At 39.2% G+C, this 27991-nt stretch overlaps 1 protein-coding gene across 2 annotated transcripts; it reads left to right on the forward strand.

The window, feature by feature from the left end:
- Positions 1–77: 77 nt before the first annotated feature.
- On the forward strand, positions 78–27985 carry RASGEF1A (RasGEF domain family member 1A). 2 transcript variants are annotated; one of them, XM_075154357.1, is made up of 13 exons: positions 78–207; positions 2855–3034; positions 9517–9645; positions 14949–15086; positions 18559–18780; positions 19065–19139; positions 19375–19467; positions 20927–21029; positions 21329–21408; positions 22079–22270; positions 23823–23946; positions 24199–24271; positions 25339–27985. In XM_075154357.1, the coding sequence occupies exons 1-13, from the start codon at positions 181–183 to the stop codon at positions 25361–25363; spliced, it is 1461 nt and encodes a 486-aa protein (XP_075010458.1). In that variant the 5' UTR covers positions 78–180; the 3' UTR covers positions 25364–27985. The 2 variants fall into 2 exon arrangements, with proteins under 2 accessions (XP_075010458.1, XP_075010459.1); XM_075154358.1 differs by lacking the exon at positions 14949–15086.
- The last annotated feature ends 6 nt before the right edge of the window (positions 27986–27991 follow it).

A 27991-nucleotide genomic window follows, 5' to 3' on the forward strand; every position in this document is an offset into this window, starting at 1 on the left:
GGCTCCGTTTGAACCGGCCACGCTCGCGCTCAGCCAACAGGGCGCCGCGCTGGGCCCTGACGTCACGGGCGGCGGGAGCGGGGCCGGGCGCGCCGCGCCGGGCGGGCGGCAGCTCCGCCACGGGCGGGCAGAGCTGTCAGAGCCGCGGGGCCGCCGGAGCTGCCGGCCCTGCCCCCGCGTATGTACACGTCGCCCAGGAAAATGAGGGTAAGCGCGTCGGGCCGGTCGCTGCCGTCGTGACCCCCACCCGCCATGAGCGGACACCGGGGGACGGCGCGCGGCGGGGCAGAGCCCCAGGGGGGCGGCTCGGTGGTACCGAGGGGGAAAACCCCATAACGGTCAAAGGGACGGGGACGGGGGGGGGGGTTGCCTCAGAACTTCGCCTGCGGCGGAGCCAGCGCTCCGCACGCCGCAGCTGGAGCCCGCCCCGCCGGGGTCCCACCGCGCGGGGGACGCCAGCGAGCGTCTCCCGCGGCCACCAGCAGCGGAGCGGGGGTGCTGCGGGAGGGGCGGGCGGGGGCTGACCGCCGCCGCCGGGAGGTCGCAGGGGGCGGCAGGTGCTGCAGCCGCCGCAGCGCTCGCCGCCGCCGCCGGCCCCGAGGAGCCGCGGGCTTGTGTGTGCGTATGTGCGTGTATGGAGAGCACTGCGAGGTGCAAAGAAACGTGTGGCTTACAGGGGCTGAAAGCGCTGTGGCTGGTCACAGAGATATTAACTGCCCCCCTGGGAGAGCCAGGGCTCGGCGGCTGCCGGCCTTTGCAATCCGACGAAGATGGTTACAGGCTGCTCCCGAAAAGAGTCTTTAAAAACAAAACTGATGCAACAATGAACGTCTTAAAGGAGTTTAAAACACCTGACGGCAAAAACGGGATAAGTTTCCCCCTAAAGCATCTTTTCAGTGGGTGCTTAGATGGTGGTTAACTTCCCTTAAAGCCCTGTGCAACTTCATGTTATTAAGCCAGAAGTGCCCATCAGAGCCCGTCCAGCCTGAGAAGTAGCTTTCAGCTCTATTGCTATGGTCCTTAAAAGGGAAAAAACCAAATTACTGGCGAGTTACATAGTATGCATAGCAAAGCTGGCTTCATCATCATACGCTCCAGTGATTTGTCAGATTGTTGTGTACTGCCTAACAGATAAATCTGTAATTTAATGCCTGTTTGTGCAGAATCATAGTTTTCCATTAGATCCTGCATTTTCTGTTTTATTTGACTATGTCCTGAACTCCACTCTTCAGATTAGTCTCCCTGGTCACTGTAAAAAAGCTACTGTATTTTAACTTACAGGGAATTACACTTCCGTTATATCTGTATCACGTATTAATACATAAAGGTCTTCTGGTTAAAGCCACAAAACGGTTCTACTTATCAGTCTGATATAAGCAAATCTGTCACCTTGCTGAACAAGTATCGTTAATACTGGTATTTTTTCCTTACCAGCGCGCACCTAGGATTCATCTGAGCTTAAAACCAGAAAAATGTTTTGTATCCCAGGTTGTAAACATGAATGATCACTTTGGAGAGCTTGAGAGGAAGAATGTGCCTTGCAGTAAAAGAATACAAAGTATAGTTTTGCTCTACAATTGTTTCAAGTGCTACCTAAAAAAAAAAACCAACAAACCTAACAACCCCCCCCAAAAAATTAAAAACCCCCTTATAGCATTTAAGTTTCAGTTCTTAAACTAGTTTTTGAAAAATTGCTAAAGAGAAAGAGAGGGCTTATGTCTAAGACATGAGTGCAGTTAGAAACAGCTGTCAGTTTAAAAGGTACTGGTAATGGCCTAGTCCCTTTTATCTACATAAGTGCTTTTCAGAGTGTGACATTATCATGTTTGTTTCATAGAGAGTGAGACAGCAGCTAAAGAGTTAGTGCTGCCTTCTTTTCACTTTACCTTCTAAACAGTCTTAACTATTTCAGCAGCCAGGGGGAACTGTTTTGATACTGAATAGCATTTTCAACCTTTACATACAGTAGCAGGATGTTTTGTTTAGCCTTCTGCATATATTTAAGCTGTAGCCAGTTTAAAACAAACAAACAAAAAACCCCCACAGTTTACTCACAGTTGGTAACTACGGTACACCGATATAGCTTGTGGCCAAGGGGAGGGAAGTGGAAACCCCAAACCTTCGTGTGGTTTTTGTGTTGTGACAGCAGGTTTGTTTCCTAAGCAGAAAAACTCCAAAGAGACTGTTATTAGAGTTGTATATTACAGTATATGTCACAGGATTCAGTTCCACTTAGTTCACGGTTTCATGTACCAAAAAAAAAAAAAAAAAAAAAAAGAGAGGCAGTTTTGTTCAGACAGTATGTCCCCCACTGTTTCCAGCGATATCTCTGTGCAGGAGAAGATAGAGTTCTGTCGAGACCTGGATTACATCTAGCTACAGAAGTGGTGAAGGATTTATCATCACAAGTCAAGTATTTTGGCCAAAGATTTGACTTCAGAAAGGGTAAAAAGATGGACATTAAGGCACAGTATTTTTTGTTTGATTGTTCAGTAAGGCACTGCTTCAGTATCTTTGAAATTCAGAAAGCATTTTGCATTTTCATCCCTGTATAGTTTTATGCATAAAGAGGCAGGGGAAAACTGGGGAGAAAGGAGGAATCAAGTACAGTGAAGAAAATTCTTACAGCTTCTGCTCTACAGTGTTAGTGACACAGTTTAAAGTGTCTTTCAAACCCCAAAGCCAGCTTACAGATGTGTGACTGCTTGGATTCAGAACTTAGTGCTAATGCCCAGGCTGCATTCAGTCAAATATGTAATTGTGTTTAATGTATGCCTCTATAAAACCCACACATAAGACATCCTGAAAGAAAGCTTAACCCTCTGTCTTTTTTTTTTCCCCCCCGCTTCTGCAGGAAACTATGCCCCAGACGCCAATATTTTCCAGCATGCTTGGTTCCAGTTGTAGTGGACAAGTGCAGCCAGATATGGGAGAGAGGTGTGTGGACCCTGTTTATCAGGATGGGAACCTTGTTTCTGGGTCACTGGAGGCCTTGATAGAGCGCCTGGTGCCCACCATGGACTATTATCCAGATGTAAGTAGGCACTGAAGGTTTTTTTTCTTCCCATGGTTTCCCTGCATTAGTATCTAGATTGATGTTTCCTCAAGAAATTCTACCTCCATCTGATTCAAGATTAAGATGTAAGCTAAGATGCATTTATTTTGCTTGCAATATTCCTTCACTAAAGATGTTGCTCAATGGGGATACTCTCCTTTCTGTTTTTAAATGAGAACACTTGTTAGAAAGATAAAGCCGCGTTGAACCCAAATGGGTGCCTTAAGAACCAATTAAAAGCAGCATTAGCCACAGAATTTTCAATCCCTTAAGCTGCTTTAGCTCTAATACAGCCAAGATTAACTACTAACCAGCTCCTACCTAAGGAAGCAGACCTCAAATCAGCTCTAGTATTTTTTTCCTTAATTTTCCATGCATCTCCTAGTTAGGCCATCAGAAAAAAAACAAAAATAGATTTTAATTAAAATGCTCTCTTTCTCAAGACATTTTAATGGGCCAGCACTGTAATAATATATGTTCCTGAGCTTGAAAATGATTTTGCAACTGATTAAACATCCTCAGTGCAGTCCCCTGAAGTAAATACTACTTACGACTCCAGGGCATGCAATAAGATTCTGAACCTAGGATATTATTAAGAGATCACTTTATCACTTAAAATGACCTTTACCCATTAATGAAAGATGTTATTTAAACAAGTTGCCGAAGATCAGAGAGGCTATATAGCATATATTCCATTTGAACTCTGAAAAAGCGGCGGCTATGGCAGAATCATCCCAGCTCTGTGTAAAGACTAACAAGGGGGCGGGAAATTGCCATCACTGTTGAACTTAATGCTTGCGGTAGTGGGGTAGTGCTATATCTTGTATGTTTCTCAGTCTGATTCATGTAGAACTTTTTCCTGTGGTTTCACTTCAGTCACGATAAAGTCCCTCCAAGCTCCCACGTATACACCACCCATCTTCACAATTGCCATGCACAAAAAAGGGACTCCCCTTTTTTGTTCGGTGGGTATAAGCAGCAGAATTGCCAGCAATGACCAGTGGAAGAGTAAAAAAAAAAAAAAAAACAAAACCAGGATGTTTTAATATTTCAGTTCAAAAGTAATCCTAAACCTTGCATTTAAATATGGCTAACAAACAATTGCACTACCTTTGACAGATGCTGACTTAGTACCAAGTCTTTTATAAGACACAGAGGGATAACCATTGTTAGATATTAAATTTCTGCTCCCTGCCCCCAAATACATATTGCAGAATAGATGCAGAAGAAAGCAGCAGGTAGAGCTGGTATGGCATACCAGTGGAATAGCTTGAGGCTGCTGTAGTTAAGCCTTCCAAGGTGTCGGTTCCTTGTCTTTTGTGTAATAGTAGAGTATAGTTACGTGCTGCTTGGATTTCTGGAATATAGCTAAGTTTAAGTAGCTGCTAATGCACATCCCTTATTGTAACATAGGATCTATTTATAACACAGCTACTCTGAAAATGGTTCCATAAAGTGAGCATTACTGAAGGGGTCCGCAGCTTATTTTGGAATGCTGCTAGTTTCCATGGTGCTATCCCATAACCCGTGCAAGGGAGCACTGCAAACCAAGCAGTCACAGACCCCACCCTGGGAGGCTGCAGTTTAAATAGACAGTAAGCTGACAGCTGAGAGAGATACAACAGAACCAATCAAGGCAACTCCAGGGAGAGAGATGGAAAACAGCATTAAACCAAATTCATGTCCTCTACAGCAGAACACATTCTTTTAGTTAAATCAGATCACCCAATTTAGCTGAAAGGATTAATTATAAAATGAGTAGGTAAATAAGCTTTGAACAACATAAAGAAGGAGCTGTATTTGACTCATCTTCAAATATCCAAATTTTCTATTTCAGTTCAGTTGCATGTTTATACTTCATTTCATGCTCATTTCTATTTTTAGGGAAGTTGCCACAGGGTTAGAGTGATAGCCATCTACACTGATATCCTGTCAGAAGAGTAGCCTGTATGTTCAAGAGAAAGATATAAACACCTCTCAGTCTCATGTCTCTGGCTACACATGCTAAGAAAGGCAGCAAGGCATCACCAATTATTTCGCACCAAGAGAAGCAATTGGTAACCTTAGCAGAGATTACCTTAGTTTCACAGAGTGACATATCTGTAAATTGCAGTACTCATCCACATTTTTGGATTAGTACATCTGAGCACAATGCTTAGAAGGCATTCCCGCCTCTGTGGACATTAAGCTAGAGATCAGAGTAACCTTCCAGACCGAAAAAAAAAAAAAGGGGTGGGGGAGAAAGCAACAACAGTATCCTTCTGTGCTGGTTACAGAGGCAAAACAAAAATCTATTTGCCATGTTGGCAGAACATGAGACAGGCAAGGGAGGACAGGAAAGATAAGGGCCTACATTTGTGTCCTGCTTTTTTGACGCTTGTTTGTGTACAGGGACTTGTTCAGCACATAGAAAAAATGTATGCTCATGAGACAGAGAAGTTCGGGAGGTTAGGAATGGAATGTACCAGTCTGTAACCCTTGCGCCCAAGCAAGAAAATGTTTCAAGAAAATATTTCACAAACAAGAAGTTCCAGAATGAGCAGTGAGTGCACAAAGAAAATTCTGCCCCCCTTCCCCCCCGCCTCGAGAAGACATCAGTGCATTCTTCGGTCAGAGAGTAACAATTCCTTCTTTAGTCTTGTGCGCTTGCGTTCTCTCCTTTTTTTTTTTTTTTAAATATAATTCAGCTCATCTCTTAGCAACAACTTTAGGCACTAAAGGAATCTGGCTTCTTATTCTCTTGTAAAGCACAAGCCCCTTTTGTGTCAGCTTACGTTGCTCCAAGCACAGACAGGATATTTTTTTTTTTTTGCCTCTCCTCCCAAATACCTGTCACTTTTGTAGGATAGATGGAACTTAACTTTCAATCTCATAGCTTATGGAAGCATTTTTTAATCATTCTTTGTCAAACCAGCTAGCTTCATAGCTAAATTTCCTTCTCCAAATCATCTTCATGATTAAGGGACTGCCTATGAGAGTGTAGTTTTTTTACACTGTTATAACATTTAGCCTATATGTGTATAGTAGCACAGGTGCAACAAATCACTGAAATCCTTGATCTAGATAAGGCATATGACATTAGTATGAAATATTTCCTATCCAAAACAACTGTGTTCCTAACCCCTGAGACCTACCGCTAAGCTGAAGTGTATGGCTTAGTTCAGCCTGAATTTTCTGTATTGGATAGGGATTGGCTATTAGCAGAGAGGCAAGGAGATGGGGGTCAATATTGCTGTCAGACCTATCATTTTTAATTTGGTTCTTAATTGCAATTACTCCTTGTCAATGCCAGCATAAGCAATAAAAGTGTCACACGCACACCTCCCCTCCCAATTAGATACCAATATATTGTAAACCAGCATATCTTGATTGACCAAAATGGAACAATTTTGTTTTCCAAAGTACTGAACCTAGTCCCAGTTAAGTGACTTAAAAAATGGAATAAAAATACAGCAGATGGGTTCCAGTTTAGAAACTAGGTGTTTCTAAAACCTAGTAGTCCAGTGTTGTCTAGAAAAGTATTGCATGTGTCTGGTACAGATATTACTGATTACAGAGAGACATCAGCAAGCCTAAAATGGAACGTACACACTTTTATGGCCATTATATTCCTGCATCTTGCCAGTTTGGCACTCTTTTGAACATCATATAAAACATTATCAAAGAGACCAAATAAAAGCACAGGTCATCTGGGTCACACTTTTCTTGCACTATAACAATAGGGAAATGATACTCTGAGTGGGCGTTTCTCAGAGTCACTCTGGATAAACAGCGTCCCACATCACACAAACTTCCACCAAGGAGACCAACACTAGAATTAGTACGAGAAGCAAAATTATATCTTTCCTTAAAAGAATGTGTTCCAGCTTATCAGAGCGAAGGTCACTGGCAGGGCAGCGTGGCTTAAGTTGTGGTTCCCTGCTACTTACACGTAAAGGCATCTTTTCAGACAGGCTTCTAAACTCCCAAAACAAGAATGTGGGGAAGGGATGAAAGTATCAATGTCCATAATTTTTTTTTTTATTCCCCGTCTCTCTCAAATGCAAAATAGGGTAAAAGTGAGGGCTGCTTCATGTTTCCGGAACAAAAATTTTCACACAACCCAGTGACAGATGACACACCCAACAGCTAAATTCCTTCTCCAGATAGTCCAGACTCACAGTTTTTCAGGGACAACACTGATAGAAATGAACACACTCACATAACAGAGGATAACCAGGCATAGTTTAAAACACAAACAAAAAAAAAACCCAAAAAATCTCACAATCCAACACTATTCTTTCTCATGCTTTCAATCTGAATGGGGAGTGTATCAGTTTAGAGATCTTTCTCAGATACATAAGAATAAAAGATCTGATACGTTGTCCTGTAACACAATCAAGTCCCCTTTTATGAATCAGGTCAGCTCTTCAGCCTTCACCACATATACTACTATAGATTTTTATAAAGCTTCTCCAAAGCTGACACAATGTCATCAACTGTTTCCAGATGCAGGCATAAGAGCTACATTGATTTTCTTTTACAAATTAATAAACTTCAATTTTTTTGTCATTGTAAATGTAAAAATAAATTCTGAAGTTCTGGAGAGAGACATAAACAAAATACCAAACAGAAGCTCAGTTTCTTAACTTTTCCCAATGTACACTTGTGTGGGATGTTTGCAACCGTGCCATCAAGAAGGGAGGCCATGCTGCTAGTGTCCTGTCACTGCCCTGGCCACTGCTCCAAGTCACTGAGAGCCCAATTGTTAGGTGGCCCCAGCTGTCCATCTTCTGTAGGCATCAGTGGAAGCACCTGATCCTTGCTTGACAGGAATCAAGCTTGACAGGAATCAAGCACCTGACCCAAAGTGTCCATCCAGTTAACCCTTCTCCTCTTCTCTTCCTCTATAGACAAGGCAAAGACTACGAATTAACTCCAGTTTTGATTGTACAGAATTAATGCTATTCCTAATTTAATACACGAACCCCAGTGCTAATAAGATCTTTAAATCAGAATGAGCATTTTAAATGCCTCTACTGTATCACACTCCACTTTGTTCTTTCATTAGCTTCCTCCACAAGCTCAGGACAGAGTTGGACGTTTAATAGATATGTGCTTAATCTATTATATTGTTCACTCACTCCCAAAACACGGTGACTTTTTAGTTAATTTTATTTTGTGGAAAAAAAAAAAACCAAAACCAAACAAACAAAACCCCAAACCATTCCTTTTCCTCCTTCTGATATGGAGGTTTTTAGCACTAAATTTATATTATAGGGCACACTGAGTACTAAAGAAGTGGAAACATTTTTCATTAATAGCACATTTTATTGCAATTAGAGAGAGAAACCCCGTAGCCTTTTTGGAGTCCTAAAGATACCATTATTGTTTAACTACAAGCGCATTTTTAGAGACTGTAAGCAGCAGAATTCAGTAGCTAACAGTAGAGATGCCGTATTTTAGACAACTGGTCTTAAGTTTTTAGATGTCTCAATTTACTTGCCCAGTTCAATGTGGTATATGCGCACGTTGACTATTTATATGCACGCCTGGCTGTGGCCCGCCAAATCACATTTCTAAAAACAGGGTACAAAGCAGCAGTACACACTGCAAACATAACAAAGGTTAATTGAAATCCATTGTCAAGGAGATCCCCTACAATTTCCTAATTCCAGATTTTGTCAAAAAGCCTAAAGGAAAAACGGAAGTGCTTATCAGATGCTGCTGTCCTTACTGGGGCAATTACATTCAAATACAGAAACCAAGTTTCCAACACTGAAGCAAGACTAGGGCATGAAGGCATTCTCCCTTCAACTGTCCAGAGTATGATTCTGAATACAATGCATTACAGCTTTTAAAAGACAAATGGAGAGGCTATTTCTAATGAGAGATAATAGTCGTTGGCATTTATTAGCAGTGTTCCTACTCAAAAGAGTCTAAATAGGCCCCAAATAAGTAAAGTCAGGCTTAAAACTAAATTATTGTCATATGGCCACAATCTAAGCTAGAGCTTGTGTCAGTGATTGTGGGAAAAAGGAATGAAAAAAAAACATACATGAAGAAATTACAGCTGTGGTTTGGAATACATATGAAGCAGTTTTCTGCAGCTCAATGAAAAACAATCACTCTTAAAGAAACAAAGCAGCAGAAATAGTGGTGTTCAGGAGGCATAACACCCTACATTGGACATATTTCATTTGTCTTTTTGGTAAGCGATGACTAGTTAGGCATATTAAGTTTGGCATTTTAAAGGGAAATAATTTGGGAATCTGAAAACACCACAGTTAACAGCCTTGAAGCCTACAGCATTTCCTTTCAACAGAGGAAAAGACCACCATGTCTCTGGAGAAAAGAAAAATTATAAGAAGTTTAAATGAAGGAAAGTTACATTTGTGGTTTATGGAATAGTTTTTCCAAGGAAGACAGATTCTTTTTGCTAGTTATTCAACTTGGTTTTTTTTTGCTCTCTGCTTCTACAGAGGACTTACATCTTCACTTTCCTATTGAGCTCAAGAGTCTTCATTCACCCACACGAACTCCTGGCTAAAGTGGGGCAGATCTGCATTAAACAGAAGCAGCAGCTAGAAACGGGGACTGAGGCAGAAAAGGTAAATGAACCATTATGTCCTTCAGTTAGCTGTGCTACTGTCATTTATTTCCCACTCTCTCCTCCTCATTGTAAAGCTAATTAGATTGATAAAGAATAAATTGAAATTGTAATTGCCGTGTGTTACTGGGTGCACTTTTATTTGGGTCTTTTTCCTCGACGCACTGTTGCTTCTTTGCTAGCCCCAAACATAGGTTATGTACTACCTTACAAGTCAGACACAGTGGCTGGAAATAAAACCTTGCTCACGAGCTACAGGTCTGTGCCGTGCACTGGAGCAGTGTGTATCTTCCATAAAACCTGCCCAGCAAGTCGCTTTGCACTTTTGGGCTTTCACCAAGTTAGATCTTTCTTGAATCTGATTCCCCTTTCTGCAGTCACCCTCACCATCCTATTAGAGTTGAGTGCTCTGCTGTAGTTTATTCATGGGGTGTTTTAAGTTGGTGTGACAGTAAATCAGAAAGTTACCTCTCATGAAAATTAAGGGATGCACTACTTAAAATCATGAAAATTAAGGGATGCACTACTTAAAATGGTAGCTTGTGCTGACACATGTGACTATGCAGTTTTACTACAACCGATTAAACCAAACTGGATCAGTTTACATGCACTTAAATCCATCTGAGTCTCACCATTACGGGAAGTGGGTATTGAAGGGCTTTTGACTGAAATTGAAGTACCAGAATAGTCCAAACTGGGATGCAAATAAGAGTGACAGAAACAAGGATGAAATCAGCAAGTATTCAAAGACCTAAATTGTTCAAATCCTGGGCATGTTTTGGATCCATTTGTCTATGGTGAGAAATTACATGCTCACATTCCTAATCTTCAGCATGTTGATAGTCTCATTTTGTTTTCTTCTTGTGGTATCAGGACTCTGAGTGGAGAGCACAAAAGGCAACCCTGTGGTTTGGCAATACAGAGGTTTTGACAGCAATACTGACCTAAGGGCTTCTTTCTCCCGTACTATTCCTGGGTGCAGCCTCATATTATGTGACAAAAATTAGTCCACAGAAAAAACTAACCACTTGGTGCAAAATGACTTTCATCCAGGTCAGTCCCCTGATCTACTTGCCAAATAGCTATGTAACTCGTCATGTAGGTGCTGGGGAATTCAAGGGGTTGGGGAAAGAAGGTGCAAGAACCACTGCATCCAGCTTTGTCCGCAGAGGTGATAACCATTCCCATTGCCATTGCCAAACTAGTTCATGACTGAGCAACCTCAAACTGATGCTCTGTAAATTGTAGTGGTTTCTCAGCAACATGTAACTAAACAACAAAGGTAGGAACTTGTAAGAGATACTGGGACCATCTGAAACATGAAACGAATGGAGCTGATGAGACATATGAAGAGGAAAACTGCTGTCAGTAGCTAGTGTCAAAATACATATGTGAAATACTTGGATTTAAAAATAATGGAATGTAAGATGAAACTTTTGTGAATAACAATACATTTAGGAGATTTTAAAACAAAAACAGTATCTGGGGACTAAATCACCTGGCTGTTTAAAGATATTAGTTGTAAAGTAGTATTATTCTGGCTTTTCAGCAGATGTGTTAAAAAAAATCATGGCTTCCACCTTGAAATGAAATAGCATCACATCCTAACAACAGGATGTAAAATAGGGCAGCTCATATTCCAAACACCCACACTCTTACACCTTCTGCTGACAATTTGGAAATGGGCCTACAGGAAAACCAACAAACAACAGGGTAACAATAAAACATGAGTGTTTGGGAGGCTGCTTTAATTTACATGCTTTGCTGGCTGCTTTTCCTACTATGCCCTTGATCCCTTCCTACTGCCTAATATAAACTGTAATTTTTTCCTGCCCACTGAACAGAAAATTCTTGGAAAACACTACATAAACTTCTGACATCCCTCTCAAATGACTGCTTTACTGTCCTCTACTGCAAGCACCTGTATGTTTTACAGAAGAATTTGGCCACTAGCATTTGCAAACATTTGTTTTTCTATCTGGCAACAAATAAAAGCTCATTTCACATGCAGCATAGAAATTCTCGACTCAAGGCACTCTACCTATTCACAGTCATAACCCATTAAGGTATCATCAGCTACCAGCACCTTCTAATTAAGTGGCTCTGTAGCAGGAAATAGCTGGCAAAAGTAGTTAAAGCAGCTCTGATCATTTCTGATAAAAGATTTGCATAAGCAAAGGAGAAGCTGGCTGACTTGTTGCCTAGATAGCGTGTGAGCTGAAAAAGTGGCCAGGAGCCAGGTTTTGAGGTTATGCACCACAATACTTACTATTCCTTTGTTTTTGACATCACTGGCTAGCCAAAGAGTCCTATAGAAAACAACTCAGAGAAAAGTGGATTAAAAAGAAAAACACTCTGGGATGTCTTGGAGCACACTTAGAGTCCTTTTGGCCACTCATAAAAAGGGAGGATTTCACAGTTTAAGACATCAATTGTAATACACAAGTCAGTAGTTAAGCTTGACCATAAAGGATAAAATTTAACTCTCCATAAGTGCATTAGAGATTGGAAAGACCCAAACAAGACTGTCACAGAAAAAAGCACTTGTATAGTATTATTCAGTGGAAAAACCTGCTGTTAAAACTGTAGTGCATTTTTCTGCAGCTTGAGGGTATTTTTTAAATAAAAAGTTAAAGTAGTAAGAAATAAAAAGAAAAAGTAGAAGTTAGTTTCCATTAAGCTTGTTTTGCCTGTCTTGAAATACTTAAGTCCCTTCAAAAATTATGATTTCCCTTGGGTTTTGTCGCCAGTAAGTTCTCCTTTTTAAAACCAAAAATCAAAACAATACTCATAATCGGGTCATTGTCATTAAACCTGCCTTTCCTACAAGCACAGTACTGCTGTTGCCCTCCTTTCTAACTGGTAGTTGCTTCTCAGTACTGTCTGTCTTGTCTCATGCAGAACAGAGCTGATCCACAGTACTTAACAGAAGTTTTTTCATTCTCAAAGAAATATTTATGGGAGTATTCCCATAGACTCCAGAGAACTCTGTGTCAGGCCTCACAAGGGGAGGCTCACATCTGGAGTAGGAATACAGAAAAAGTAGGCTGGTAGGTTTACTGCAACCATGACAAAAAGGAAAATGCGTGCTGCTACCCACGTATCTCTGTGATTTCTATCTAGGTTATCACAAATTATGTGCATCAAGCCTGTCACGCTGCTTTGGGTTTCAGAATACACATGAAACAGGCATCTCATATTTTGCTATAGTGATGTTTAATGTTGCTCTCAGAAAGCATGCCTTATTTTCATGAGCATTAAAAGCACCTGATAAAACATTTAGCTTTTTTACACCTGAAGAGTACTTACATGAAGAGTAATATGGTTTGCAGTTTGTCTTGCAACAGATGCCTAACTTTCCATCATGAAGGAAGCAAACCCTAGCAACTCATGAATAGATACATGAGATGGGACGTCAGTGTTCATATGGGGATGCTTCCCATGGCCTAAGGAAGGATTTTGGAACCTTTCTGCCCCCATCCCTCCTTTTTCAGTTTCAAAAGTTAAAAAGAAAGGGTAGTCAGAATAATCAATACCAAAAAAACAGTTCTGTAGCAGCTTTTGGTAAACAAAAGTGGAGTAGGCACATACCTGTTAATTTTAATTGAATGGAAGCACACTGGCTGGCTAATTAATTCTCTGTCACCACCTACAGATTATTCTTTTAATAATGTCAGCCTCCATGCATTTCCTAGCAAAGAAGTATAAATTGTCTTTTCCCCAAGGCAGACGGCAATGGGAGTTTGGAGGACAGACAACTATAATCTGGTACTCTGCCCCGCACTGTTTAGAAATACCTTGAAGCTGGGCTCCACAGGAGTGGCATTGGGAGAGATTGCCTTGCAAGAATGCCTACTGCTGACCAAAGAGAATGGTGATGTTTTCTTTTTGCCCTCACAATCCAGCTATTCGGCACTCCTCTTACTAGCAGGATCAATTAAATGCTATCAGTAAAAAACAGCTAGGAAAAGCATGCTAGCAGAATGTAATTTGCAGCTCTGGGAGGAAAAAAAAAAAAAAAAAAAAAAGAAAAATTCCCTTCAGACTTACAAGGAGCACTGGCTCATTTTCAGATTGAGGATTCAAGGGTGCATGCTTTAACTTCAAAGTTCTTATTAATCATTATTAATATTCCTACTGACTGTATACTAGTGACATGTAAAAAAAATACAAAAAAAAAAGCTTCGTTTGGTTGACTTTCAGTTTTGATTAAATAAACTGGGACATACTATGATGTTTTTGCAGAAGTTTCTACCAACTCTTGGAAAACATTCTCTATTTGTCTTAAAAGAAAATACACCAATTTCCTGTAGTGACACTCATATGCTAAGTCACCCGTAACCCCTAAGAGGCTGATGGAGAGCGCAATGAGGAAAGCACACTGTGCCTGGGGAGAGGAACTGCTGTGTAGTGGGACTTCTGTAGCTTACACAAGTGGGGAAGTAAACACAAATGAAAGCTTCCTCTTTTTCCTCAGTGCATCACAAGTTGGGTGGGAGGATAAATATAATCTGAATTAAATTTTGATTCTTATTGTTCATGAAAAGTGTTCTTAGCACTCACACTCCCAATTTTACAAGAGTGTTTGCTTGGATTTACTGATGCTGCTCTCTATTGCTATGGTAGTGCAGTAATTGGCATCCAATTCAGGTCTAACTGATGAAAAGCCTTAGAAGATTCACGGGTGACAGAAGAACTTAGAAAATAACTCTCCGTCCCCTTTCTGTGGTTGATAGCTTTTTGAGTTAGAGCCAATACTTTTTATTTTCAAAGTCCGTTTTGATTTAGATGTCATAGAGAGAACACACACATCTTTCCTGTCATTCATTTGTTTTAATATACAGCTCAATCTGGAGGGTCTGATAAATTCTACAGAACAAAAATGTCTTTGTGAACGTTTCTCATGAAAGATGCGTGATAGAGTGCTGCGGTTTGTATGCATTTGAATTCAAATGCTAAGGTACTGCTGCCTCAGATGGCATAAATCAGCTTAAGTCCCATTGACTTCAATCAAATAAGTCACTTAAACTATTCTGTCATCTTCCTGCCTTTATACAACTAACCTTGAAAATATCTTCAAAGTGTTTGGTAAGAGACATTACCAAGCTATCATGAAAGGAGGCTAAATCATACTATTTAGGAATCTGGCTCACAGTTAAATATGTTCTTTTTTATCCCCTTCACCTACTACAAATGCAAAGTATTTTCAAGGGTGTCTCTAGTTTTATGTGAGCCTTCATCAGCTAATTTACTCTGCAGTCAGAAAGGTCTATGGTCAGTAATCAATTCATTGTTTCTTTCTAGGCAAAGCTAAAATCCTTCACTGCCAAAATCATTCAGCTCCTGAAGGAATGGACTGAAACTTTCCCCTATGATTTCCAAGATGAAAAATCCATGAAAGAGTTGAAGGAGATTGCTCACAGGATCACACAATGTGATGAGGTAGGGGTAGGAGAAAAACCATTAAACGGGAAAGCAGTATTTGTCAACCTTTATATATAGTTTATCATGTTATATACAAACCCTTGCTCCTGCGTGCAATATTTTCTAAATGGACTATAGCAGCAGTTGCTAAGCTGTCAGTGTAACTGCAGGACATGAGCTGAGCGATGAACTTAATGGTCCATTAGCAGAATCCGTCTATGTATAATCACCAAGTTAAGAGGAAGAGACAAAATAGTCACGATGATATGAAAAATGGATGTGGTACAGAAGGAGAAAGGAAAGAACAGTGACTATAATGGCACAATATAGTTAACTTTCATAATGAATTATGTACCATCATTTGTACTTCGTTACTATTCTATACGTCCAAGTCCCACAAGACATATCAACTAGTTTTGTCCTGTACTCTTGCTCAGGATGAAGATGCTTATTATTTAATAGTTCATTCCTAGCTCCTAGCAATAATCAGCAACTGTTTTGTTGCTATGTTTCAAGTGACATGCACAGTATTTCCACTAAGGATGTTATATTTGAGCTCTGCTAGCTAGTCAATCACCAGTCTTAACAGCTCTGAGTTTCTAGCCTATGAAGAAAACTAGACCTCACAAAAGACTTTTCTTAAGCAAACAGATAAAGCAAATTCAAATAGAACAAGTGCTGTTAGTTTTCTGTTTGTTTTTTGGTTTGTCCTTTTTTTGGTTTGTGTTTTGGTTTTTGGTGGGTTTTTTCCCCCCAACGCTCACAAAGCCTACACTTTTTTCTCACTGAGAAAGTCACTGTAACTACTAATAGACAGAAGGATATGATCAAGAACTGCAAGGGAATGAATTGTAAAGTGTTTGTATGAACGTGAAGGCTTGCTTACATAGAATTAGAAGCTTCTCCTTGTTTTTAAACCCGCAACTTCAAGATATTTTTGAGAACAATTAGCAGGAAATGTGAAGACAATTGTTATGTGGTTTTGTTGATTCAAGTAAGAGAAAATGAAGAACAACGGGTTTGACAGCACTACATGAATCAGTGATAGGACACAATACAATTAGGTGTTACCAAGTTGTCAAAAGGAAGTATGTCAGTTTTGTTGCATCAGCAAAGCTGTTTATCTGGATGCTACTATGAAAATGCCAGTGCCTTAGTAGGAGGGGAAAAGGAAATAGGATTATAATATGCCTTCTATTCCCTTTGTAGAACAAGGGTGAAGAGGTATATGTTGGCAGAGATACTACTGTGAAAGGGGACTTAGCAGAGGTTTTATTTAGTTACTGTATTTTCGTATTTAGTTTGTCTGTTACTTTGAACTAGAAAGAAGTTGTGGCCTTCCTTTTTCTTTCCCTTCCCTCCCACTCTGTTATGTATGAATAAATTGTCATTTGAGAAAAACACGTCTTCATGGCGTGGCTCAGTGCTCTGGTGTCTGAGGCATCTGATGACATCCATTAATTACAGCATCACCTTATTTATCCCCTTAACAAGGCTACAAGTCAAGTTTGATCAGTGAAGAGCTATGCCACATCTGACCCCTAGGAAACATAATTTGACACTGACAAAAAGCAGCTTTTGCTCTCAGTATTTGTTACCACAAGAAATTACCCATACTGTGCTTCAGCAAGGATTATGGTAATGGTTTGGGGTTTTATTTTGTATTTTAAAGCTTTTCCAAATCCCCTTAGGACACTATTCTCCATACATAGGGTAGAAAGTAAACTGAGAACTCTCACAAAGCGGTCAGGTGCTTGCCCTAGTGATACCAGACAGCATACCAAATAGCTATAGCTACAGCCAGGGTTGCACCCCAAATGAAGTACAGATGTCTTGTTTGAACTCAAACAAGGACAAATTATTGTACACTCATTGACTTATTTTCCAAAGTTGTAAGAAAATTTAAGGTAAGACTAGTAATGAAAGGAAACTGCTAAAACTCTAAGGGCATTTGCCTAAGTATTAAGACACTAATAAATTCACAATAGCTTAAGTAAGCCATAGTTTTTCATGTCACTGCAGTTTCTCTGTTCACTTTCACATAATATCTGCAATATTCTCACCTGCCTTCAAGTTTGATTCTCTATGATCCATAGCTAGAAAGTCTACCTCCTCCCAGACGCATGGGTAGGTCAGGCATAGCGGCCGAAGTCAAATGATTAACAATAGAAACAGATAATAGAGAGCAGAATTAGCACTTCATTTTAGTCCCCCCACCATGCTCCCTTGGCATTTCTGAACACTTGTAGCACAATATCCAAAATGGCTCCAGCCAGCTGCTGTTCAGCGGTAATCCAGTTGCCTCATCAAGATGAGCTCCGCTGCCTTCAGCTTTTCATTTGATTTCACTTGGGAGTCAGATTATTGCCTTGTAAAGCAACATTCTGACACTATTATTGCTTAATTATAGCATGCAATATACAAGTCTTTGGTAGTCATATCTCTCACAGCTGCTACATAATTTCAGTCATCACTGCACATTAGTGGCTTCTTTGAGCGATCACAGATTCATTGCAGTTCTTTCTAGTGCATCCAGTTGACTGGCAGAAACCAACACAGCAGGTTGTAAACTAATGGTTAACCTTGTGGCTAACTTCAAGAGAAATAATTTGCATGAAAGCAAGAGAACAATTGTGTAGGAAAGAGGAGAAGGACTGTCTTCGGTAGAATTAGTTTTTCCAGCAGCAGGAAGAATAGGGGCAGAGAACCTGGGTCAGATAAAAACAGTAACAGGAGGAATGGAGGATTAGGAAAATGATCAAGTTAGCTCTTCAGGATTGGCTTCATGGAGAAATGTCTATAGGACACAAACAATCAATGGCAGAAGGAATTCAGCTTGCCTTAGTTGTCAAAACAATGAGCAGATGGATTATATTTCTGTGGCTTTACCAGTACGTATCCTTACAGATCCTATGTTTAAAATCTGCACCTGGTGGACAGAAAGGCATTTTAGTCATCCACGAACATGATGCATATTGTGTTCTTACCTAAATCTTTGGATGCTATAGTTGTTCAAAGCCCAGACAGGGTATTTTAGGGGTGTATTTGTGGACATAACATGAATTCCCTGGATTCTGCCGGGGCTAGATAGACTTGATCATTAGTGGGTCTGATCATGATAAAGAGCTTCTTGGCACTTGATACACAGAGTTCCAAGAAGCCTTGTGCAAGCAACTCAACCACCTTTCATTATACCACTTTTAAGCTGTTTACCCTGATGCCTTTAAAATGGAGTACTAGCCAAAAACTGCCGCAAGGACCAGACCAGCCAAGCAAGTGAAACAGAGTTGGGAAGGCAGGCAGGCATAACAATATCGTTATGAAGTTGTGTGGGCAGTTAGGACAAGTTCATTTGTCACAGGATGATCAGCTAAGATAAAATGAAAGAAAATGGATAATAGGCATTTATTTTTCCCCGTCAGAAATTCTTTGGCGATCTGTCTGCAAGAGCTAAAGGTTTTTAGTAGTCCTTGTTTCTGCCTTTGCTTAGGAAAATGGAACAGTGAAAAAGATCATTAGCCAAATGACACAGAATCTCCTGATGGCCCTCTCCGCACGGAGCCAGTACCAGGAAATCAGAGAGAAATTCCGGCAACCTGTTACCGACAAAGGCACCATCCTCAAAACCAAGCCACAGTCAACTCAAAAGGACATCCTGAGTGTGTGCTGTGACCCTCTGATCTTGGCACAGCAGCTGACCTATATTGAACTGGTGAGACACTAATTTGGGTGAATTATTTCATTTTCCATTTACTAAATATTAATATACTCATCAATATGAATTTTGCTATGGCTTTACCTGAAAGCCTCCAATGTTTTACTCAAAAAATACCAAGTAATGAACAAGACCAATTACACCGATAAAAACACCTCACGCATCTACACTGTAGGAAGATGAGAGTTACCAAAATGTTCTCCTAACTTTGGCTTTATTGATGCATTTTTCACTGAACTCCCTGTTTGTCTGTACAGTGATAATCTCTTATCTCTCCACAGGAAAGGGTGAGCAACATTTACCCAGAGGATCTGATGCAGATTGTCAGCCACATGGACTCCCTGGATAATCACAAGGTACAAGAAGGGGTACGGAGGGAAAAAGAAACAAAGAATAACCAGAGTAAAGAACCTCCACGATTTGAGTATACCCTGTGCAAGAAAGGCTGACATTTTCTAACCTTCTTCAAGCTCATGCCTTAAAAAATATCCAACAAGATTTTATCAAGACATGAAAAGGAAGTTTATCCTTTGGAATATTGACTTTATCATGATACAGCATAGGATTAACAAGTGGCCTCTTCTCTTACAGTGCCGAGGCGATGTGACCAAAACCTATAATTTGGAGGCCTATGACAATTGGTTCAATTGTCTCAGCATGCTGGTGGCTACAGAGATTTGTCGGGTAGGTATTTGTAGAAAACAAGACAGCAAAGTGATCCTGGCCTTAAGAACAAAAGGCAGGCAGTGGTCTAATAGAGATTTAAACATTAGCAGTGCAATTAAAGATAACAGCGTTACTCAAGCATTAAATTATTTGCATGCTTATATGATTAAGAGTTCATGGCTATGTTGGACTTTGCATATATTCTCTAGTTTTGCGTAGCTTTCATAGCAGCATTAGTTATGCAGTGAAATGGAACTTTGTGGAGTTTGAGTTAGGAGCTCTTTTGGATTTTTTTTTTTTTTTGATTCCTATTAATATGCACGAATTCTAGCAAATGGGAAATTTTCTCTCTATTCCTGCTTGGTCAGTAGTCCTTCTGTGGAAATCCAAATGCCTACTGCAGTTTCATGAATCTGATATATTGATCCTAATCTCTTAAGATTTCCTGCTCTCACAGAAACTTATTACAAAAACACACCAAGACATCTTCCAGAGCTGGCTAGTATTGCTAATACATTTAGTAAATCAGTCAAACAAAAGGTTTTAGCATACCAAGGGCTAAGCCAAGCCATTGACCACTGAACCATTTTCTTTTGATATAACACAGAAACTGAAGTATTTAGGTAAGAGGTGTTGTTTTGAAAAAAAAAAAAAAAAAAAAAGGGAATTCCCTGGTGAATTAGTCTGCAGTCACCACTCAGGAGCCATTTTTGTATAAGCCAGACCAAACTTCTAGATCTAAATATGGGAAAGATTTTGATGAATGAATGTAATCTAGGCAATAATACTAGCTTTTTTTTTAAAAAAAAAAAGAGAGAGAGGAAGATTGATGGCTTTTGGAAACAAAGTTTGGAGACAGTGCTATATATTAATTTCGCTTTGCCATTTATAAAAGAATCTGCAAAGCAGATGTTCAGCATCACTTGCTAGATCCTTTGCATGAGTGGGAATTTGTACATTTGATCATCACTAGCTGCTCTCAAGCGGTCATTTAAGAGGATATGCAGTAAAATGAGAAAATCAGGACATGGCAATTGTTCTCTCTCACATTCAGGTTACATGCCCCTAGTCTTAAGTTTGTTCACTGCTTTCCCCCCTTCTTCAGAGGTTTAAGTTTTTTGCATATATTCTTTCTGATAGCAGCTTCATATTATCTCCCTTTTCCAGTAACAGGAAATTGCTGAAAGTGTCCAGCTTGTTTGTACAAGATTCCCTAAGACATTGAACTTTATGCATAAACAAAAATTTACACTCCCCCACAACTAGACAAATAATTGATAGTAGCCCCAAATACTTCTGCTATTTTATTAAAAGTTAATCTTAACAAAATACCCTCAGGCCTATCTCATCATAAGATTTAGCTGGGTAAAGCCTTCAAATGTCTATTCGCTCAGCCTGTTACAATGCCTTTGACTGAACATCCCATCCAAAATTCAGGCCATCCCTTCCCTCTTACCAGATCTTGGGTTTTTTTCAGGTTGTAAAGAAAAAGCAGCGTACAAGAATGGTGGAATTTTTCATTGATGTGGCAAGAGAATGCTTCAATATTGGAAACTTCAACTCAATGATGGCTATTATCTGTGAGTATCCTTAACTCAAGATGATAAAAAAGGCACTCCATTTTACAGCCTGACTGGCAAGACTATGCTCATACTTGCCTTAAATTGGCTGACCACATCAGCATGCACACTTCTACAGAGGCAGTATGTACCAGTGACAGATTAACGTGTGGGTGGGTGAGTGTCAGCTACAACTTTTGTTTGTCAAGCTGAACTGACTTCCAAAACGTGTGGTGCTGACACATAAACAGAGAGTTACGTTAGCCCTATATTTTTTCAACTCAGTTGTTTCTTTCTTTGTCTCTTGTCCCTCCATTCAGCTGGCATGAATTTGAGTCCTGTGGCACGGCTAAAGAAAACTTGGTCCAAGGTCAAAACAGCCAAATTTGATGTTTTAGAGGTATGTATAAAGTTTAGACTTTCTATAGAAATCCACGAAATAGTTTCATCCAAACCTCTGCTGTGAAATTAAGTCAGAGATCACAGAGGCACCTCTGTCAGTGGTCACCAGCATATAAACATTAGAGAGAGCATTTCCTGAATTTCAAACTCCCTACGTGCCTGCAAAGAGAAAAGTGGATGCAAGTTTTCCTTAGGTTATTTTTTCCCAGCATATTTTTTCCAATTTAACATCAAAGTAGTTTTCACTCAAGTGAAAGGGTAGCCATTTTGCTACCCTTAAAACTAATTAGAGTACTCCATCTAGTGGAGATCTGAATGAAAACAAAACTTAATTGAAAATTTCATCAGAAAGATTGGTGAAGTTAGAATTTTGTTTTTTCCTGATAGTCATTTATCATTTCCTTTCAGTCTTCCATTAACCATTGAAGCAAAGCATAGATGTAAAGCCAGTACAGAACCCTCCTTTCAAGCAAGATAGAAATTAGAAAAACCTGAATCCAGACCTGATCGGTATAAGGTACTCTATCTTGAAAGTTTAAAAAGGGGCCCAACAAATTAATAAAGAATGAACTCTCTGATGGTTAGATCAAAGCTTTTTGTATTTAGGAAACGTGTATTACTGCCTTTTGACTTGACTGCCTTTCCCCTCTCCCCCCCCATAAAAACAGCATCACATGGATCCATCCAGCAACTTTTGTAATTACCGCACAGCCCTGCAAGGAGCAGCACAGCGATCTCAGACTGCCAACAGCAATCGAGAGAAAATAGTCATCCCAGTTTTCAACCTGTTTATTAAAGATATCTACTTTCTGCACAAAATACATACGAACCGCTTGCCCAATGGGCAGATAAACTTCAAGGTAGGACTTTGCTATTATAGAAACTGTAATGCTCATTAAACATTGTACATTACAAACATTTGCTAGTTTTGAACTTCTAGCTGATTATATTACTAATTCCTTCAGCATTGCTGTGATCTAGACATAAAGCAGTATCATTATCTAAGGGAAATTATTTCATCAAGTTCCAGTGAAAGCTAGCGCTTGCAGTTGCCATGTTTATATTACATATCCAGCAGATCCACAACTGCATATACAGAAGAGAATCCATAAAACTGCTGGAATGTAATTGCCTTCAGTTAAAAGATTAGTTTTAAAAGGTCTGAAATAGAGATTATTTTTTGTTAGTTTTACATGAAATGGGACAGATGCACTGCAAAACATAAAATTCATATAAGCAGAACTGATTGGAATAACATTAATTTGTTACCAAAACTGATGCATTAAAAGATTGAGAAGAAAACAAGAATTTCTGAAGCCAAACCCCCAGCATTAAAAATTACTTAAAGAACACAGAAATAGTCTAATGTCAGCTAATTGGAAAGAGAAATCTCTTCAAGGAACATTGTACTCATGCAACATTTAAAATAAAGAAAGAACACGCAATCAAGAAGTGTAAGAATTTCAGTGTACCACGTATGATGGCAGACACAAATTTGCCACTCCTCAGCCCTGCACCTGCCTTATGTTCAAAAGGGATTGGGAGAGCGGAAGGCAGTAAAGAACTCAAAGTAAGCTTTTCTGTGGCAGCAAGCCGTCATATCTGATCAAATTGTAATAGGTAACTTCACCCTAAATCATGAGTGTTAGCTGATTTAACCTCATCAGGTTAGTAGCTATAAATGCTACACACAACCAGCACATGGTATTTAGCAGGTCTTCAAGGGAGTTTCTACATGTTTTGGACTCTCCCTCCCTGACTAATAAACATATATGTCCAAAAGACCACAGCCTGTCAAAAGTACTTTTGAAGTTTTTTGCCATTATTAAGGCTGGGTAAGGGAGGGCGGAACGCAGAATATACAAGACAAACCCTAAGTAATTATGCATTTCTTAAAATCCTAGGAAGGAAAGGATATCTATAGTTTCTATATGTTGTTCTGATTATTTCTTAAATTTAAAAAATGGTTTATGAAAAAATCAGATATATCACATTTCATTTAAGTTGAAGGCTGGAAATGTAAAAAGTAAAGTAAATAAAAACCATTTACTGACCAGTTCCACTCGCAGGCTAATTTAGAGGTAAGACACAGAAAACAGGCCAATAGCACTTTATTATATGTGAAGAAAAGGTTGATGATGAAAAGAATGAAATGCAAAAGACCAGGTGGTTGGCAGGGATATGCTGTTCTAAACTTGAGAGGCTAAGAACAGATGAGGAACTAGGAGCAAGAGGGGGAGACAAAGGGAGCAGTAAGAAGAAAGGATAACAAGGAAGAATGAGTAAGGGATAATAAGAGAAGAAGCATGAATAAGAACGAGGCTGAGAGGCTCTGAAATTGAAACAAAAGAACTAATATTTGAAAGAAAAAAGAATATTATTAAAATCGTATTTGTTAATTACCTCATGCAGAAATTCTGGGAAATTTCAAGACAGATTCACGATTTCCTGACATGGAAGCAGGTTGAGTGCCCTTTTGAAAAAGACAAGAAGATCCAGAGCTATCTACTCACAGCACCCATTTATAGTGAAGAAGGTAAAATCCTTTACTGAACATTATAGCAAGTCTTTCTACTTGTTGAAACGCAGACAGAATATGCAGATGAAAAAAATTAACGTGCAAAAAAAATTTGATAAGTATGTATTATCACTTCCGTATCAGCTTCTGATGAGAATAAACTTCATTATGAAGACTGCCAAGTTAAACCTGCTATGTTGTAACTTCTAATTCTTTTTTGTTTCCAGTTAAAGAACGCATGTATCTGATCATTCTTATTTTATTTACTAGCTCTGTTCATTGCATCCTTTGAAAGTGAAGGTCCAGAAAACCACATGGAAAAAGACAGCTGGAAAACACTCAGGTATGAAGCTTCCTCAGAACATGAGTCTTTCTGCAGACATACACAGGCGTGTGATCATCAGCTTCCTCCCTCCTATTTGCATACCCAGCTTAAGACTATTTTGGCCCAAATACTACTTTTTCTTCAAAATTCAAATCTGAAAAAAATTCAGTAGGGCTTAGATTTTGATACAGCTTTTCCAGCCAGATCAGTTCAGGCTGCAGGATCACTGCTGGGACTATGAAAGAGAATACGCTTTGTTTAGGCTATCAAATACAGTAAAAGAATTTACATTTGTAGCAGTTTCCAGACATGCTTTTCTCAGGGGAACAAATATATGAAGATACTAAGAAGGTGCTATCATTTATCATACCTACACACTTACAAATCTTATAAATGGGTAAAATTTTATATGAATACTCTAATTTTCAGCCTACTCTTAAAGGAAAAACTCCCGATGACTCCTCCTTCGTCTTTGAGAGGAGGAGGAGGCACCTCTTCCATGTACACGATGAGATCAGTTAATTTACATGAGATTTCTTCTAATACTGAGGCCAAGGCAGAAAGAGAGATTTAGACCTTTGTAAATCATGTTAAACATTTAGATTTGACATATCTGTACCAGATAAAGAATGAATGAAGAAGTCTGTATGTCCTGAGCTGCAATTGAGCTACCTTATGACTGTATTGTCCTAAACGAGACACTGTTTCCCAGTGATCCTGGTGTTTCTTAGGAAGTTCACATAAGCTTTTCACTTATGACACCCGTGCAATGTACCTTGTGTTAAATCCGATGCTGTTTGGCAAGCAATAGTTTAGGATGACAGAGGAACATATGTTATTTGCCTAAGCGCATCTTAAGGGCCTGAAGTAATGTTACAAATGTTAAATTTGCATTTAATTTAAAGTCAGCATATTTATTGGAATTCATAGATGTATTCGGTTTATAGCAGTTGAAAAATCTATGAAGAAAGGCTTCCAGCTAATGATGCAAGATGTATCTATTGCCAACCTTTACCAAAACTTCAAAACTTTTTGTCATGATAGAAAAGATGATTTTTTTTTTTTTTTATTACTACTTCTTCTAGGACAACTCTGCTTAATAGAGCCTGAGATTTTTGGATCTGATCTGCAGACTCTGAAGCACATTGAATGAATGTGTTTTTACAACCTGAAAGACTTGGACTGAGCTAAGAAAGACCTCACTGGCTGAGGTCTCTTTTGTATATACAGTAACTTTTATGAAATAAAATGTGGTAAATATTTCAAATGTCAACCTTAAGGCACTTAAGTGAAGGGTTTTGGTTTTTTATTTTAAATATAAGGGCAGGGCCCTGTTCTCAGAGGTGAAATGTATCATGGGAGATGGTATCCCTGGGGAGATCTTATTCTATCAGCATCCAAATTTTTATTTTTTATTACTTCCACCAAAATAAATAAAAATTAAAACACACATCCCAACTAAAGCCAGTGTTTTAAATACTCCATTGGACCAGTATCCTATAGAACACTCAACATGTCTCTAGCTTTGAAGTGAAGGGTCTCCTCCAAATCAGTGATACCGTTCACATCTGTAAGTGTTTGTAGAGTCAAGGCCTTAGACATCTGCAGTAAGCGTGTTCCTCTCCTACATCAGAAAATAGTGCCTTACAAGGTACTGATATCGTTTAGTGTACCTTCTATTACGCTGGACTGGAAGTAAAGAAAATAGAAATATGGATGTCTCGAAACCAGCTACAATGTACTTTTTAAATAAAATGGAGAATATGGCACATGAAGTAGAGTATACCTGCCTCTAACATTGATGGTGCAGCAAACATATTTTTGTTACATGATTTAAAGAGATAAGATGGGGTAACTGCTGGAGAGTGTGCGTTTGTGTGTGAGTATGTGTGCGTGCATGTGTGAAGATGCACACATGTCTAAGTTTTAATACTTCTGGGAACTATCCTTTAAATTCTGGCTGTCAGAATAGTTTGTGTTTTCCTTTTTAAAAATCGGGGATTTTTTTTTGTTTTGTTTAAGAGAATGTCGTCTAACCTAGATTATCTCTGCAAAACAGGCTCAATATGTTTTTTTGAAAATTTGGAAAATAAAAATCATACATGAGCTAGGGAGAGGGAAGTAAACTCAGATGTCCAATCTGAAGTCAAGGCTAAAATTTCCAAAGAAGCTTAAGAAGAGTTCATCACCACTGAACTAGGCATTTAATTCCCTTGTTTCCTTTGAAAATGCTAGTCTGCACTTACAGACAATTAAAGCAAAGACCAACTTGTGATAGAAAGTTTTTCTAATATTTTGTAAGCCATGATTAACTGTCTGGGCCAGAACCCATTGAAATCCAAGGGAAAACACCATAAGAAATTGGTCAAACCTTTGAACCCAGGTCAGTACCAAAATTAGAGATGATCTGTAAACCCGCTGATTTGGCATTTCTAATTTCTCCTTTTAGCCTCGAGTTTACAGCTGATTCAGCTATCCAGATGAGCACCTGAGGAGCTTATGTTAAGATTCAAGGTATTCATTTCCAGGAAAAAATACACAGTTTAGGACTTACTTTCTCACCTGATCTCTGAAGTAAGAAAGAAAAAAATAGGCTCAGATTAAAAACTATTTTGTTTAATGAACAAATTGTAACCCATGAATATCTGCTGTCCTTCCCAGTAATTGTTCTCTTAAGGCTTGAGGGCTAGATATTTGTAAAGATAATGACTTGAGCCAGACAATTAGATTTTTTTTTTTTTTTTTAAAAAACAAGGCCCTCTAGAGTTCCCAGTGGTTGCAGCCTCCCTCATAAAGCCTCGCAGAGGACCTCTGCAAAAGCTTCTTTAAAAATTATCAACATTAAATAGATGGATTTTATCTTACTATGCCTTCTGTTGAAGAAGGGGCGAGACTTGCTGGACCAAGGGTCTGGTTTATTCCAGTCCAGTAGACTCTTCTTGCTGAGTGCCTGCAACCAAGAGCAGTGCCACTGTTTCATGTAGCATCTGCAATCACTTAGTAGAAATTATTTGCTGTATTGGCCCTGTAGTACGGTGAAAAATTAAACAGCCTTTCCTCTCTCCCTGTTCCACTCCCCCCTTGACAAATACTTAAAAGTTGGGGTAAGGAAGGGAGACAAATCAACATTTTGCTATTCCCATAGCATTGACATCAAAGAGAAACAAAAGCAAGAAGGAAGAAGTAGAATACTAACTGCTAATAAGAACAGCCCAGAAAAGGGGAAGGGATAATTCTTATGATCTGCTGCTATTTTTCCTGTGCTGAAGTACTGACCTTCAGCCCTGGATTAGAGTAAGAATATTTATACTGTATTATTACAGTGTTTTGCACTTTCAGAGATGTTCTTGCTAGTAACATTGTCAGACACTATAAGAGGGATTGTATATCAGCTTTGTTTATGTAATTGAAATTTAAAAAGGATGCTTAAAATTTAAGAAAAAAATATATATTTGAAATGCAATTTTAGAACACTTTCTGTAAATGTATAAAAAAAGCTTTCACATGAATGTGCACTTCACTGGTCAATCAGTTCTAGTATATACTTGAAATCAATGCAGTATCCACATTGGTTCCTTTTTAATTTTTCCTCCCTCAATTTGATACATTCCTTAAATACAGTGTTTTGCTATTCTGAGCTGAAATGCTAAATATAAAGCTGTACCATAAAGCAGGATATTCTGTATTTGACTGGATGTGCTTGCATTAATAAAAAAAAAAAACTTGCTTCAACCAGGC

Source organism: Calonectris borealis, chromosome 7 (assembly GCF_964195595.1).
Source record: "Calonectris borealis chromosome 7, bCalBor7.hap1.2, whole genome shotgun sequence".
Classification (NCBI taxonomy): Eukaryota; Metazoa; Chordata; class Aves; order Procellariiformes; family Procellariidae; genus Calonectris; species Calonectris borealis.

Bases quoted from the DNA above. Each gene is read 5' to 3' on its own strand.
- RASGEF1A (XM_075154357.1), top strand. From the start codon at position 181: ATGTACACGTCGCCCAGGAAAATGAGG. The intron at 208-2,854 runs GTAAGCGCGTCG...CCGCTTCTGCAG, and splicing joins CGTCGCCCAGGAAAATGAGG to GAAACTATGCCCCAGACGCC. The intron at 21,030-21,328 runs GTGAGTATCCTT...CCCTCCATTCAG, and splicing joins CTCAATGATGGCTATTATCT to CTGGCATGAATTTGAGTCCT.